This window comes from Anopheles moucheti, chromosome 3, assembly GCF_943734755.1.
Source record: "Anopheles moucheti chromosome 3, idAnoMoucSN_F20_07, whole genome shotgun sequence".
NCBI lineage: Eukaryota > Metazoa > Arthropoda > Insecta > Diptera > Culicidae > Anopheles > Anopheles moucheti.
Window position 1 is genome coordinate 79,703,187 of NC_069141.1, and position 15,095 is coordinate 79,718,281.

At 40.4% G+C, this 15,095-nt stretch overlaps 5 protein-coding genes across 6 annotated transcripts; 4 read left to right on the top strand and 1 right to left on the bottom strand.

Annotated features, from left to right (window-relative positions):
• Positions 1 to 11: 11 nt before the first annotated feature.
• On the top strand, positions 12 to 2,286 carry LOC128303163 (ubiquitin carboxyl-terminal hydrolase isozyme L5). 2 transcript variants are annotated; one of them, XM_053040028.1, is made up of 4 exons: positions 12 to 19; positions 1,099 to 1,163; positions 1,248 to 1,311; positions 1,391 to 2,286. In XM_053040028.1, the coding sequence occupies exons 1-4, from the start codon at positions 12 to 14 to the stop codon at positions 2,217 to 2,219; spliced, it is 966 nt and encodes a 321-aa protein (XP_052895988.1). In that variant the 3' UTR covers positions 2,220 to 2,286. The 2 variants fall into 2 exon arrangements, with proteins under 2 accessions (XP_052895988.1, XP_052895987.1); XM_053040027.1 differs by lacking the exon at positions 12 to 19 and having other exon boundaries at positions 954 to 1,163.
• A 210-nt stretch (positions 2,287 to 2,496) lies between these two features.
• LOC128303977 (biogenesis of lysosome-related organelles complex 1 subunit 4) lies at positions 2,497 to 3,847 on the top strand. Its single transcript, XM_053041086.1, has 2 exons — positions 2,497 to 2,748; positions 2,821 to 3,847. The coding sequence occupies exons 1-2, from the start codon at positions 2,686 to 2,688 to the stop codon at positions 3,301 to 3,303; spliced, it is 546 nt and encodes a 181-aa protein (XP_052897046.1). The 5' UTR covers positions 2,497 to 2,685; the 3' UTR covers positions 3,304 to 3,847.
• Positions 3,848 to 4,456: 609 nt separating this feature from the next.
• Positions 4,457 to 9,427, top strand: LOC128300938 (solute carrier family 35 member C2). The gene is made up of 6 exons (XM_053037196.1): positions 4,457 to 4,491; positions 4,571 to 5,366; positions 5,447 to 5,519; positions 5,579 to 5,831; positions 5,894 to 6,069; positions 7,646 to 9,427. The coding sequence occupies exons 2-6, from the start codon at positions 4,801 to 4,803 to the stop codon at positions 8,117 to 8,119; spliced, it is 1,542 nt and encodes a 513-aa protein (XP_052893156.1). The 5' UTR covers positions 4,457 to 4,491; positions 4,571 to 4,800; the 3' UTR covers positions 8,120 to 9,427.
• Positions 6,087 to 7,280, bottom strand: LOC128300939 (translin). Its single transcript, XM_053037197.1, has 4 exons — positions 7,136 to 7,280; positions 6,767 to 7,067; positions 6,607 to 6,686; positions 6,087 to 6,533 (listed from the first exon to the last, which is right to left on the bottom strand). Exons 1-4 carry the CDS (start codon positions 7,205 to 7,207, stop codon positions 6,258 to 6,260), a joined length of 729 nt encoding a protein of 242 aa, XP_052893157.1. The 5' UTR covers positions 7,208 to 7,280; the 3' UTR covers positions 6,087 to 6,257.
• Positions 9,428 to 10,038: 611 nt separating the features above from the next.
• Positions 10,039 to 10,752, top strand: LOC128304906 (protein spinster-like). The gene is made up of 2 exons (XM_053042150.1): positions 10,039 to 10,300; positions 10,472 to 10,752. Exons 1-2 carry the CDS (start codon positions 10,069 to 10,071, stop codon positions 10,516 to 10,518), a joined length of 279 nt encoding a protein of 92 aa, XP_052898110.1. The 5' UTR covers positions 10,039 to 10,068; the 3' UTR covers positions 10,519 to 10,752.
• The last annotated feature ends 4,343 nt before the right edge of the window (positions 10,753 to 15,095 follow it).

Here is a 15,095-nt window from a genome sequence, read left to right on the forward strand (position 1 = left end):
GGTGCGAGATAATGCCAGCGTAGTGTTTCTTTGTCGAGCGTATCGAGTTTGATGGTTTCTCGCGTAAATCTCGCGTGGATTTTGAGAGGTGTAAAAGCGCCGTAAGTGAGCAGCAATTCCCGACGCGCATAATTTTGACACATAACGTCAACTGAACTTGACCATACGTCTAGACACGATTAATTTTAATATAATAATATTTTAATATAATATTAATCTTTAATTAATCTTTGATTAATGTTTCTGTCAAACGATTAATCGAATTAATCTCTCTAGGGACAGCAAGATTGCGCTCTTCACACGATCCTAACCCGAGTTTATATACTCAATTTGTGTCTATATTGTTTAATTTTTACGAAAAATCGTGTGCATTCAAAATAAATCTACGATGATTAATCCGTACTCTCCCGTGAAATAGAGTATTGTGAAAAACCAAGTGTGAAAAAGAGAAATGAAGGAAAATTCTGAACATCTTTTATCCCTTGTTGGTCCTAAAATTTTTGACAGTCGGCGATTAATGTTTCTGTCAACAAGAATAATCCGATTAATCTTTTTGACAGAACGATTAATCAAAGATTAATCTGGTTAATCTTTATGACAGAAAGATTATTTAAAGATTAACTTTGAGAATATAGTTAATCGTGTCTAAACGTTCGGTGACGCCTTCAAAGGCCGGGTTACCAACAAATATGTTCATATTCGGTTTTTAATGAACAACGTTCAATTTGCATGATATCTTTCTAAAAAAGGTTAATTTCTATCAAACTAAACACTGAAAATGGTGATGTTTTACAAGAAAATATCGATATTGTTTGATGAATACAAGATTTAATTTGCAATTGATTTGATGCAATTTAATTTGAGTAGAATGCAAACCGCCGAATGACTCCTCGATGCCCACTGTGATGCCAATTGTCGAGTTGAGTGAGTTTGGAATAGCATGTGTCAAAAAATGGCAAATCAGATTGCGTAGCAAGAGCGTCCCGATAGATTTAATTACGATCTCGAATATCTTAATTCTTGCGCTAGATCGGCACCGACTGCATTAACTTCGAGGTTAAACACAGCATATCGCAATCGATTTCCAATGGCAGATAGCGCTGGTGAATGGTGTTTGATAGAGAGTGATCCCGGGGTATTCACAGAACTTATCAAAGAGTTCGGTAGGTGGTCCAGGTTGAAATTGTCCAGTAGAGACACGCTTTTCTTTGGTTACCATTAATGAATTTCCTATGTTGCAATTTTAGGTGTCGATGGTGTGCAGGTCGAAGAACTCTGGAGCTTAGACGAGGACAGTTTTAAAGATCTTGAGTAAGTGCTCCGACTGTATCCGACGGTTCCGATGATTGGGCGTTTTTGAAGAGAAAATCTTTCCATCATTTCGTTCTAGACCAGTGCATGGGCTGGTGTTTCTATTCAAATGGGTAAAGGACGATGAACCGGCTGGGTCCATCGTACAGGACAGCAGGCTGGAGAAAATCTTTTTCGCCAAGCAAGTCATCAATAATGCTTGCGCCACCCAGGCCATTCTAAGTATTCTGCTGAACGCAACCCATACGGACATTAGCCTGGGTACTACGCTGACAGATTTTAAAGAGTTTGCCTGCACCTTTGATGCGTATAACAAGGGTCTCGCGCTCAGCAATGCCAGCCAGATCCGCACCGTGCACAACTCGTTCGCCCGGCAAACCCTCTTCGAGCTGGACAACAAAAGTTCCGGCAAGGAGGATGTGTTTCATTTCGTCGGCTACGTCCCAGTAGACGGCCGGCTGTACGAGCTGGATGGACTGAAGGAGGGTCCGATCGATCATGGTGCCGTTGGTCCCGGTCAGGATTGGCTGAAGGTGGTACGGCCTATCATAGAGAAGCGCATGCTGAAGTACAGCAAAGGGGAGATTCACTTCAATCTGATGGCCATCGTATCCGATCGGCAACTCATTTATCAAAGGCAGATCGATCAGCTGTTAACAGGGGATGAGGGCGAGATGGAAACGGATGCGAAGCAGGATAAAATCAACCATCTGAAAATGCTAATCGATGACGAGGCATCTAAACGTAAGCAATATAAAACGGAGAACATTCGCCGAAAGCACAACTATCTGCCATTCATCGTGGAGTTGCTCAAGGCGTTAGCCGAAAATGGACAGTTGATGCCGCTGTACGAAAAAGCGAAACAGCGCGCCCTGGAACGTGAGGCTGCTAAATCGAAGCAATCGTAAAATGGTTCCTTCCAGCATGCATTTTCGTTTCGTAATAAACGTTTTCTACTCCTGTTGTTATACAGCATTTGCTTGCGTGCATTCTTTTCCAGCAGGAGGTTTGTTAATTGAGCAAATAATTTATCTGTTGGCTAATTAAGCAAAAGCAATGGTTGGTACTTTTGGCAAATCACTCTGTTTGACTAAATTAGCCGGCAAATTTCCCCCCTCCAATACGTGACGGCAGCGGAAAGCAACAACAAGTCAACCTATGGGTATAAACAACTCAGCAATGTCATGCAAGCAAACAAAAAAATAATCAATGAAAACAAAACACAATACCAAAACATTGAAATACGATAAGGCTTATTGTAAAGCATCGTTGGAAATAGTTCCGTATGAAACGAAATTGCAAGAGATATGATTAAAGCGAGGCAAACTTATTGAATATAGTGCTCAACAGTAGTTCTCGTGATCAGTCACAAAGATGGCAGAAGAACTGGCGCACGATTACTCTGGCTACTTCAAGGCGTCCAATCTGGATCAGGAGGTAAATGATTAGGGGGTTGCAATTCGGGTTTCAATCAATTTGAACCTATATTTCTCCTATATTTTTGTGTAGCTGAAACCCATCACGGTTGGGATTGATCGGATGATGTTGCGCTTGGAAGAGTTTGAAAATTTGCTCGAACTCGTAAAGGCCGAATCAGGTGTTGCATTGACACATAACGTGCCTAAACTGTTGGCTCTAAAACCCGAACTCGACATTCTGTGCGATCGTATCGACAAGTTGGAAAAGTTTGTGATGATGGTTGGCCGGAACCTGGACGCGGTTGAGAAACAGGTGCAGATTGCGGAGGAAGAGCTAGACATTCCGGACAAAACGATAAACGTGCTGCTCAAATCATTGAACATTTTTGGCAAACAGAAACCCACCGAACGGTTAACAAACCGGAACGCGAATGGAGTGTATGAGCCGGTGGCTGTGTTTAAGACGGAACAATACTTTCGACCAAACGGGCCAGAACCAAACGTGACCAATAGGTCAAGCCAAGAGGATCCGTCGTCCTGTGAAGACTGTGATACTGGAACACCGGAAAAGTGAATATTTTGGTTGGACGAATATCTTAACTCCGAAAATCTTAAAATAATGCAACGAAGACAATGAAGCAGAGCACAATGTAAGCTCATAAAACTCTACAATGATTAAATTCTTTTAACATGATCATGAAGACGGAACTGATAAATATGTATTAGGTTTGTTAATATGAGAGAAAGTAAAACAAGGCACTTGGAATACCCAATAATCAGAGGGTACTTCTATTTGGCTTTACGGCGAGCTTGACCCGATGTAGATGAGAATCTAACCATGACGGTTCGGTGTATTTAGCCGAATTCTTGGGTAAATCGCGGCCTGTGGATGTGCAGAAGAAACCCTATCATTAAAACCTACTTCGTTCGATGGACCATACTTGCAAATGAGCAACACGTCCACAATCGAAACAACGAGAGAGACGAACTGATAAAAAACATTCGAAGTTTTCCAACTGTTATGTTTAATCTTTTCAGATCCAATCACTTCAATTTATTTTATTCGAGAACATATTGTAGGGCCGAGTCATTGCATCGCGAGGAATAATAAATATTTTACGATGGATTAAAATATTTATCGTGAAGATTTTGTTCGTCCTGCTGTTTCGGGAAATTACATTTTTTTTGACAGTTTGTCAAACGTCAGCGCTCTGCTGGAGCTTTTTTTCCTTGCTGCTCGTGTGCGTTGGCCAAGGGGTGGGAAAATCGCATTCACGCCAATCACACAACTCCATTCACGCACAACAAAAACATTCCCGTGTAGCGAACCAACATACAGTATTAAAATCGATGGCTACTGTGTGGTTCCAGTGAAGGTTGAACTAGTAGAGTGTGTGGATAGCGTAGGCTTAGCCATTCCAACAACGGTTCGTGTGATAATTGTCCGTAATTTTTTTTCGAAAAGCACTAGCCAATGCAAACTGCAGCGGTGACACGGTGGCGAACCAGATGGGTAATTAGTATTGCGAGGTGCGGTGCATGAAATTCCCGCGATAACACACCTCCGGTAGCGATAAGGTTGTTGAACGAGATTAATCCAACGACGGAGTGCGGTCCAGTTGTTGCGTAGCTATCGGTATCGTGTGCTTCCGGTATGACGAACATGTCGATTTATCCAGCCGAACGCTAACATATGTTGCAGAACGGCCGTCCGAGCGCGTAGAACATTTCGAAATTGTTGCTTCGCATAATGTTGAGAAACGTGGCAAGTTTTGTATGACTGACTGTGGTACAATTTACACGCCGAATGCTAACAATTGACCTTTCCTTCGTTTCCATAGGAACGTTCAAACAAGAACACGCACAGTATCCAAACGGCACAAACTCGACTGATGTGATAGCTTCTAACCATTTAGACGTAATAAGTATCAATAGAAAAACGTAACGTGCAGCAACAGGGAACAAGAATAATTCCTGTCGACGAATAATTAAGTTCAAGCGGCGAGTGCACAGGTTTTGCAGCAGGATATTTGTGCCATCAAAGTTTTCAAGCACCGAAAACAACAGCAACATGGTCAACATCAAGTATGAACGAGTGAAGCAAACGACCGATCAAGAGGTTGCGGCAGACGAAGAAATTGAGCTCGAAACGAACAGGAGAGGGTCTGATCATCGGCACCCGGATGCGTTGCACAGTCACAGTCAGTATCACCAAAGTAACAACCTACACTCCAGCTACGGGCACCACAGTCAGTACATCGTCGCAACGACAGCCGGTGGCAATAAGGCCTACGGCGATGGTGACACGCGCTCCAAAACGAAAAATGCATTTGCAAACCGGATTGTCGTAACGCTCGTGCTAATCGTTTGCTACTTTTCGCTTTCAATTGGGCTCACCTTTTACCAGCGGCATCTGCTGCAGCACTTTAAACTACCACTGTTTGTGGTACTTTACCATTTGGTAATAAAATTGCTGCTGTCGGCAGCTGTGCGTGCGGTACTGCGGTGTGTGACGAGAAAACCGCGCATCTTGCTCGACTGGCGAACGTCCGTGCGGAAAATCTTGCCAACCGGTTTGGCAAGCGGTATTGATATTAGCTTCTCCAACTGGGGTCTGGAACTGGTGAAAATATCATTGTACGTTCTTACTATGCTATGGGAGAGCATGCGAATGCAATGTATACTATGATTCACGGGATATGCTTCTTTTGTTTTAGGTACACAATGACCAAATCCACTACAATCGTCTTCATATTGATATTTGCCATACTGCTGAAGCTCGAGAAGAAGGTAAATGAATTAAATTTTAACCTACAACTCGACACAATTAACATCCTTTCCCTACACAGAGTTGGTCGCTGGCGGCTATTGTTGTCATGATCTCTGGAGGTCTCTTCATGTTCACGTACAAATCGACCCAGTTCGATGCGCTCGGATTTTCGTTCCTGCTGTTTGCATCGCTTTCGAGTGGTATCCGTTGGACGTTCGCCCAGCTCATCATGCAAAAGTCGAAGCTGGGTCTGCACAACCCGATCGATATGATATTTCACATGCAACCGTGGATGATACTGTCCGTTCTACCGTTCACCATCGGGTTTGAAGGTGCGTTTTGGAGTCACAAGTTGTCGTATAACTATTTACAGTAATGATTATCCACATTACAGGACGAAAGTTAATTGAAGGTTACCATATGGTACAGCTCGTGCCATCGAGTGTTGTGGTGGATATGTGGTTAAAAATTTCCCTCGGTGCATTCATTGCGTTTGCCATGGAGGTGAGCGAGTTTATGGTCCTTACCAACACCTCTAGTCTCACACTGTCCGTAGCGGGTATATTTAAGGTAAGTTGATGTTTTGTGTTATACAGTATAAGTATATGTTTATTTCAAAAATCAAACTCAGTTCTTACTAACACAAATTCAAACCTGGAATAAGTCGTGTGCTTCGATGCACTGAACAATATGTGAACTGTCGTGGACATAAAGTTGCGTAACGCGCAATGTGTAGCAAAGTAAAGAGTACAAAATTATTATGTTTGTTTCGCTTGCTCTACGTGCGGCTCGGCTGCCGGTACGGATAGTGCGGCTGGCGGCGTCGCTTCGGTACGCAATCCCCGTATGCTTATGTCGTACACTATTTCCTCAATTTTCTTCACATCGTATTTCAGCGCGTCGAAGCGCTTGCGAAGTGAATCGTTCTTGAGATTCAGCAGCCGGAAGCCCGAGTTGAGATCGGCAACAAACTTTGAGATCATGAGCGGCTTTTCGTAGTCACCCATAATGACGGAGTTTACGGCATAGCGGCTCTGAATGAATATAATGCACAATTAGTACAATGATGCCAGGATGACAGTGAAGTTACACACGGCGGATACGTACCAGCTCTGATGCGAGTTGCAAAATACCCACTAGGTAATCTTCGATATCTAGATGGAATCCGCTCTTTTGATCTACAGTAACTATAAACCAGAAAAAAGGAATATCGTTAAGAAAGCTAATAAGAGACATAAACCAGTGGTGTAAAAACGGTAATACGTACGACCGAGAATTTCAGCAGCCGTTGCCCGGTTAACGAGAAACCCTTTTTCGAGATAAACCGTGAGCGCGATTAAAAACACGATTCGCTGCGTCATGTAATGCCAATGGTCGTGATACCGGTAGTACTGTCCCACCGGGATCAGTGCGGCCAGCTTCCCATAACCTTCCCAGCAAGTTTCAAAGATGGTCCGTGCCTTAGCGCAGGCCGCCGGTACGTCTGCCATGCTGCTGTGAATAATCTGCAGTGCAATGGCGGCTTCCTTCGCTGCCTGATCAATGTCTCGCACGATGTCGCGTATTTCCTAGAAATGCGAAACCGGCTTGTGAACCACTTCATCCACAGGAGATTTGTTGTTTCAAGTGTACTTACAGTACGCAACTCCTGCTCCTTCACGAGATAATCGTTGAAGCTATCGAATATGCCCTTTACGTTGTTCTGCATTGTACGGTTGTAATTTCAGTCAAGGAAACAATTCGAAACGGGAAGTATGTGGGCGCAAACAGATCGTTCTGGTTGTGTTTTTGAGTGTGCCGGGGCAGCGTTGTTATTTTGACAACTGCAACCAAGGTGATTAAACCAGCTGTCACTTGCAGTGGACGAAGTGCCACGTACAGTGAGTCTCATAATAGTGCACCTCGGATCAAATACAGTGCGCGCATTTTATGTATGTTTCGCCAATTTTTCGCTGATAACCTTTATTTGTAACAACCGGCTACATAAAATGATTTAACAATGATCATTATTTTAATTCTAGAGCTGTTAGGAACTATTTTTATGTAGCCGAGCATTGTTACGAAGAATCTATCGCATTTCTCTAATATAGATCTAATTGTAACCACGCTGAACTCCTGTCTAATCGCAACACTAATGTATTTAAAGGAAATTTGTCAACTGGTACTAGCTGTCGAGTTGAACGACGAACATCTCAGCATGGTCAACGTGCTCGGATTAGTCATGTGCCTTGGCGGTATCTGTTGCCATGTGGTACACAAATTCCTGACATATCGCGACGAAACGGCGAAATCATCGCTCGATAAGTCGGTCGGCGGCTACATCGAGGATCATGACGACGAGGACGACGAAATGCGACCATCTGGTCCGCTGGGAATGGGAAGCAGCAAAAATGGTGTGCTAAAGTTTGGAAATGGAGGCGCCGGCAGTGATACCGGTGGTACGGGAACACGATTCAAGAGTGGCCAGTACCGACCGTTACTGGTGAACGAGACGCGCGATGCAGACGATTCGGACCATCTGGTGGTGGAGAACCGTAACTATCTGTCGGACGATAGTGAGCAGGAAGAGAGCGGTACGCAGGACGTATTGTTCGATATACTTAAACGCCGTGAGCGATAGTCATTCCAACGGACAGTAATGGGTCCCTTATGTAAAGCAGGCCACAGGAAGTTGTTGAGATGTTTATTAGTTTTGTTTTTGATTAGCTTTATATTGTAATTTACCTGCCTAAACGAGAGTATGATGCAGCCCAGCAGTGTTCCAGCAGCTGACTGAGCATCGCCGTTCCTAGCAGATATTATTCCAGTCATTTGCATTGCATACTGTACAGTATACTTAATTTCGTGTTGAAGCATACCTTTTCTATGCCATATGTAAATGTATAGAAACGCCGATTTTAATCACCATTTATTACCATTAACGCTTGTGGGTCAGCATTTAACGGTTAAACTATATGTGATGTATGTTTTCTTAAGTAGGCAAAATTAACATAGCAAAGCGATAAAGTAAGATTTTGAGTAAGATTTGAGCAAGTTTTGTTGAACGACTGAAGCTTATTTGTGCAACCTACTGTAACGTTGCGTACCCACTTATATATTAACGTACCTTCGCACTTTTACCGTTGTTAGTAAATGAAAATTATCCCAGTCCAGACGAATTATTGTTTCCCTTGATGTGTATAAAATGAGCAACAGAACAGAATAATCCCGCCGGATGTATTGATGTAGAGAACAGTTTATTTTTTAACCGCATACTTACATACCACTTACCTCCTACGACCAGATGAATGGAGCTTAAACCAACCAAATTAAAAGATAGTAATCGATTCTTCTTATAAAAAGGCACCAAATTTCGGAAGTTTACGGCTGTTTTGTGTTAGTCTAATATCGTTGGCGTAAAAGAGAAACTTCAAGTAGGCAACCGGATACCCGGGTATTTTTTCAACTTTAAACTGCAATTACTTTTGATTCATTGCTTGTATTGACCTGGAAATTTCAGTAGCCTTCCAACTTTTTATTTCCGATTTTTTGGTTTATATATTGCAACAAGCAGCTAGTATTTTATTTTCATTTATTTTAAACTTTACCACGTAAGTTGGCAACCAGCATACCCGGGTATTCCATACATTTTGTATGGAGCATCACGTTTCTCTTCTGCTTGTTTTCCTATTGTGCTTATTTTCGAGTCAAATTCAATGGATTTAAAATTTAAAATAAACCGTCAGTTTTATCATAACATAAAAAAACATAAGGAATGAATCAAATAGATTTTAGATATGCAAAATACAAACCAGCTGTTTTCAGATTTCCGATACCAGGAGAGCATGTTTTAAGAGTGTGGAAGCGGTTGTTATTAGCTGCCAATAAATTGATAAATGAAAGCTGATAATGTCTGTGGTTCTATTCGTGAGTTTTTTTTATTTTAAGATTATTCACTGTTTTGAAAATTGTATCAACAATAAATGGTCTGAAAAATCGTGAAAAAGAAGATTTGTTATTTTTCAACATATTTTTGTTTAATTTTTATAACTTAACATTTAATATAAGTAAGAAATATCACGATCATGTGGGGTCTACATTGTTGAGGATAAAACATCATCCGCTCCTTAGTGGTGTTATTAGCCAATAAAACTTGTATTCTTTTACTAGTGTTATCAAAAACGTAAAGATAATAAAATAGTTAGCTGATACCGGATTGTGATAACCACCCTGTAACAGTTCTGCTGTAACGGTACTTCTCCTGTATGCTATTATCGTGTGCGTGCTTATCAGTACATGGAGAACCTTATGGGGAACGAATGCGTGTCATCTATCTCATTTGCAATAGTGCTCTTGGTCTCATTAGTCTGATTGTTAAGCTTTCCAGATTCTTATCTCCCATGCATTCGGTGATGCCGGCAGTCCATGCCGGCAGTTTCGTGGGTTTGGTAAGTGTTGCAGCAAGCCAACAATATAAAATGGAATCTAAATCGATATCTTTTCTCCTTTTGTTTCCCACCCGTGCAGATATCGGAAGCGATCAAACGAGTAATTCGTGTGAGTACTGATGCATTATCAGTCGATACGTACATGGACCTCGAACCCACTCAAACAATAGCCGTTCTGTCGCAGCTGGCCGAAAATTCTACCACCGGGCTGCTCCAGTCCATACCGGATGATGATCCACCGCTGATCAAGTTCCGTGCCCTGCAGTGCGCATTATTTAGCACCTGCTTCGTGGAGATCCTTGGGGGTGTGTTCTTCCTGATTACAGCGATATACATCGATCGGGATAGGGCACGGGTAGAGGCTGTTGTACTAGGTAAGAAGAATGTTGTACCATGCCACTTAGACGGGGTTTGCTCCACGGTAAAGATTCTCTAAATTTGAGCCTTTCTGCTGTCACATAACGCTTTCTTTCGCATTCGCTTGTTATTGCCAATTCTCACGCGGTTCTTTGTTTTTATTTATTTGTTTTTTTTTCGTTTCACAGAACTAATGCTGCGAATCGAAGACTGTTCGAACCGCGACCACGGCTGAAGAGATGTCCAATTCAAACACTGTGTACGTCAACTTTCAACTTCAACGTTCAACTTTCAACATTCATACAGACAGCGCCTACTAGATTTCCAACCTCCTGATTTTCTCGAAGCTCCTGTTAATGTGTTACAACATATTGCAAGGGCGTGTGAGTGTTTAGCGTGAATGTGCAACCAGTTAGGTCTTACAGTATGATAATGAAATTAAAATAGGGAACGCGCAGAAGAACATAAATCGCCAGTGCTCTATTCGGTGGGAGTTTCTATGTGGGGCGGGTTATACGAAAGCAATAGTCTGTAAAAACAAATGATGGCGGCCATTGCTGGAGAAGTTTTCTAGTGATGCGATGTTTTAGGATAAGGGGTGACGTCCATTTCGGCTGTTGCTGGTGCTTATTCAAATTGAAAAGTGTTCGAAAGGGAAAAGCAACACAAAGCAAACGTTTTAAGCGGTAAATTTGACTGAAAATCAGAATAAGGAATAATACGTACGTGTGATAAAGGTGCTAAAATGGCTCTAAAGCTGCACAAAGACACAATTTGGAAAGGGGGAACAGCGTTTTGGAGACAAAAGACTGGCCGTTATGGTATATTTCCATATTGCTTCATCCATTTGCCAAGTGTTAACAACTTTTTCCGGTGCTAGTGAGTTAAGATTTAATTAATCTTTTTTTTGTTCAATTAGTAAATTCGTGGTGTTTTTTTTTGTTTTGGCGTTAGCAAGAAAAGAAGTTATAATATGTTTGAATTTATACAAAATTATAGAACACTCAATCACTAATAGGGCGGTTTGGATAAACCATTTACAGGCGTGAACTATCGTTAATTATTGGTAAATGGTATTTTTTCTAGGGTACACAGGAAAGGCCGACAAACATTGTAAATCAAAAAGAAGACAACAAACAAACATTATTTATTATTAGATTCTTGTTAGCCGTTAATGGATTATTGTTATGGATTATTTAATTTTCAAGATAATTCACTGTTTTGAAAATTGCGTCAACAATGAACGGTCTGAAAAATCGTGCAAAAGAGGATTTGTTATTTTTTAATATATTTTTGTTTTTAATTTTCGTAACTAAACATTCAGTATAAATAAAAAAGATCATGATGACAACGGATTGTAATAACCACCCTGTAACAGTTCTTCTCCTGTATGTTATTATCGTGTGCGAGCTTATCAGCACATGGAGATGGAAAGAATGCGTGTCATCTATCTCACTTGCACTAGCGATCGTTCTCACGAGTTTGGTTGTATGCGATAGCGGTGGCCAATGTATTAGAAGATCGTCTGTCACGCTCGCTGGAGGGGAATTGATGTCACCTCTCATGATGTCATGCTCTCTTGGTGTCAGAAATCGAAAATCGGCTCGTTTGTATGGAATTTCGCATCAGCCCGACGGAAAGTTTGAGAGTCACGCGTACAAAAATTGCACCAGAGCTGCGATTCATGTAACAAGAGAGCATCCAAATCAAGAGGTGATATTTAACCGGATGATCATCCACTGCAGGGTGGTTGAAACCAAATGTTAGCACAACAATTTCGAAAATTTTAATTATAATTTTGTGTGAAATTTAAGTGAGAATGTAGCGTAATTAAGTGAAACTAATGGTATTATTTGTTGCATGTTTGTAAACTTTCATGCGGTTGTTACTAGCTTAATAATTAATAAATAATTAATAAATTGATTAATGAATTATTGTGGTTTTATTTAAATGTTAAGATTATTCACTGTTTTGACAATTGTCTCAACAATGAACGGTCTGAAAAATCGTGCAAAAGAAGATTTGTTATTTTTTAACATAGGTTTGTTTTATTTTTATAACTAAACATTCAATATAAGTACGAACAATCACGATCATATGGGGTCTACATTGTTGATGATAAAACATCATCCGCTCCTTAGTGGTGTTATTAGCCAATAAAATTTGTATTATTTTACTAGTATTATTAATGATAATAAAATAGTTAGCTGATATCGGATTGTGATAACCACCCTGTAACAGTTCTGCTGTAACGGTACTTCTCCTGTATGCTATTATCGTGTGCGTGCTTATCAGTACATGGAGAACCTTATGGGGAACGAATGCGTGGCATCGCTCTCACTTGCACTGGCGATCGTTCTCACGAGTTTGATAGCGCGCAGTGGTGTGAGCCAATGTATTAGAGGATCGTCTCTCGCGCTCAATGATAACATGCGAGAGCACGCTGGAGGGGAATTGATGTCACCTCCTTACAAACATATTCTCTTGGTGTCAGAAATCGAAAATCGGTTTCGCATCTGCCGGCGGAGTTTTGAGAGTCACGCGTACACAAATTACTACGCGTATTACTCGTATTACTTGTTGCGTGTTTTTAAACCATCGAGCGGTTGTTATTAGCTGCCAATTAATTGATTAATGAATGCTGATAATGTCTGTGGTTCTATTCGTATGTTTTTATTTAATTTTAAGATTATTTACAGTCTTAAAAATTGTCTCAACAATGAACGGTGTGAAAAATCGCGTAAAAGAAGATTTGTTATTTTTTAATATAGTTTTGTTTTATTTTTATAACCAAACATTAAAAACAAGTAAGAAAGATCACGATCATGTGGGGTCTACATTGTTGAGGATAAAACATCATCCGCTCATATACGAATGGTTACTTGTTTCGAATATTATTACTTGTTTCTTTTTTAAATTATAATATGTGTGATATAAAAAAATTATATAATTTTGCATTATAGTTCTATATTCATTTAACATTCCGATTTACAAAGATTTGCATTTGTGTAAATTTGGTTGATAACTCTACGGTTAAAGATAAATATAAAGATATAATAAAGACGAATAAAGAAAACGATCAATTAAAGCACTGTATGTAAAGAATAACGCACACACACAGTGGTCTATATTTTGTTTTGACATACTTTTATTGCATCCGACCCTTCCCCAATTGTTCGGAATTTGATTCATGTTTTTTTGTTTGCTTTCTTTCTTTTCTTTTGCGTTTGGTTTTTGCATAACACTCATCCGGATTTGTTTTTTTTATAATGTTGGGTTTTTGTTTTACTTGGATTTATACCTATGTGTGTTTTTCCCTCTCAATGTTGATGTACTTCTTTTATGTCACGAAAGATTCGTATTGTTTTGCTTTCTTTCGCTTTGATGATACTCAGTAAACCCCACGAGTTTAATTTGGGTTTTCTGTTTTTCATGTTCTTTTTGTTCATTTTTTTACTCCTTGTTCGCTTCTACACATTTATGTTGGTTTCTGTTTCTTTATCCCTACATCTCAGTTTGATCCTCTTACCAGTCCGTATCATTATCCTTTGCTTACTTTAAACCTCACAAGTGATTGAATTTCGGATGACATTAACAATTTCATCGCTTTCGTCGTTTTTTGATGGGGCTCGATAAACACACATTGACACACACGCACACACTTGGGTGACGCATTCCTACCATGGCAACAGATATTTAATCCTGTCCAATAGCGCGTTTGCTGTGTTTTGGTTTTACATTTTGGCTTATTTACTTCCTATCTCACACTTTCGTTTGTTTTCTTTTTTTTTTTGCTTCTGTTTTCTTTTGTCGAAACTCATGCTGTTTTATTGTTTCTCTTCCGAATGGTTCTTTTTACCATTTCCTTTCACATTCTTTTACGTTGCCGTGTACGTTTCTTTTCACTTTCGCCATCCGCTTTTCAATTATGTTTTTTTTTGCCGTACACACCGCGTGCGTATGCGTGTGTGGTTTCTACGCTTATGTTCTACAACATTGATCTGGCATTGCATGCAAAATGGGACCTCCGACATCGATTAGTCACAGAGACAGAATTGAGAGACGGGAGGAGGAGTTTACTGGGCTGTGAATTCCTCTCAAAACAGGACTATTTCAATCGCTTTTCATCAATTCGTCCATTGCGGACTGCAACATCTAATTGTAATAACATTGTCTCCTAGCCAATGGGCAGAAAATTGGTATGTTGTTTCACATTTTTCTCCAGATTTGAGCTCGTACTGTTTCATTATAGTGTCAAAAAATCAAATTAAAACCAATCTAATAGTCAACGCAGAAGGAACGAAATAGGATGGAAAGAAAACGTTGGAAAAAAGGACAGCCGCCACACATATGCGGCTATCATTGAAGCCAGTCCGGCTGGCTTTAGTTTGGTTGAACTCCCATGTAAATAGCGACACAAAGGGGAAAATAAGGCGGTTGTACATAAGGAACCCAAGTCATTGCTCCACCGAAGAAATACCTTCCTTTTTGCTATTTAATTTCTTGCTGTGTTGTATATGTGTTTGTTTTGTTTGTTTTGTTTTTGTTTCAGTCCGTTACATTTCTAATTCCTTTCCACTAACTGTTTTTGCTTCTTTCGGCCATATTTCACTTGCACATTCTTTTTCTTTTCAACAATGTGTCTTTTTCTTTCTTATTCTACTCGCACCCCATATACCCCGTCCCCAACACGTCCTAAGGGTTGCTGTTGTGGAAAGACATACGATACATCTAGTTTAACACAGTTCAATTTTCTGCACACTCTGCCGTGGCTGAGCCTTCCACAAAATGTGACTCAACCGCAAACTGGTT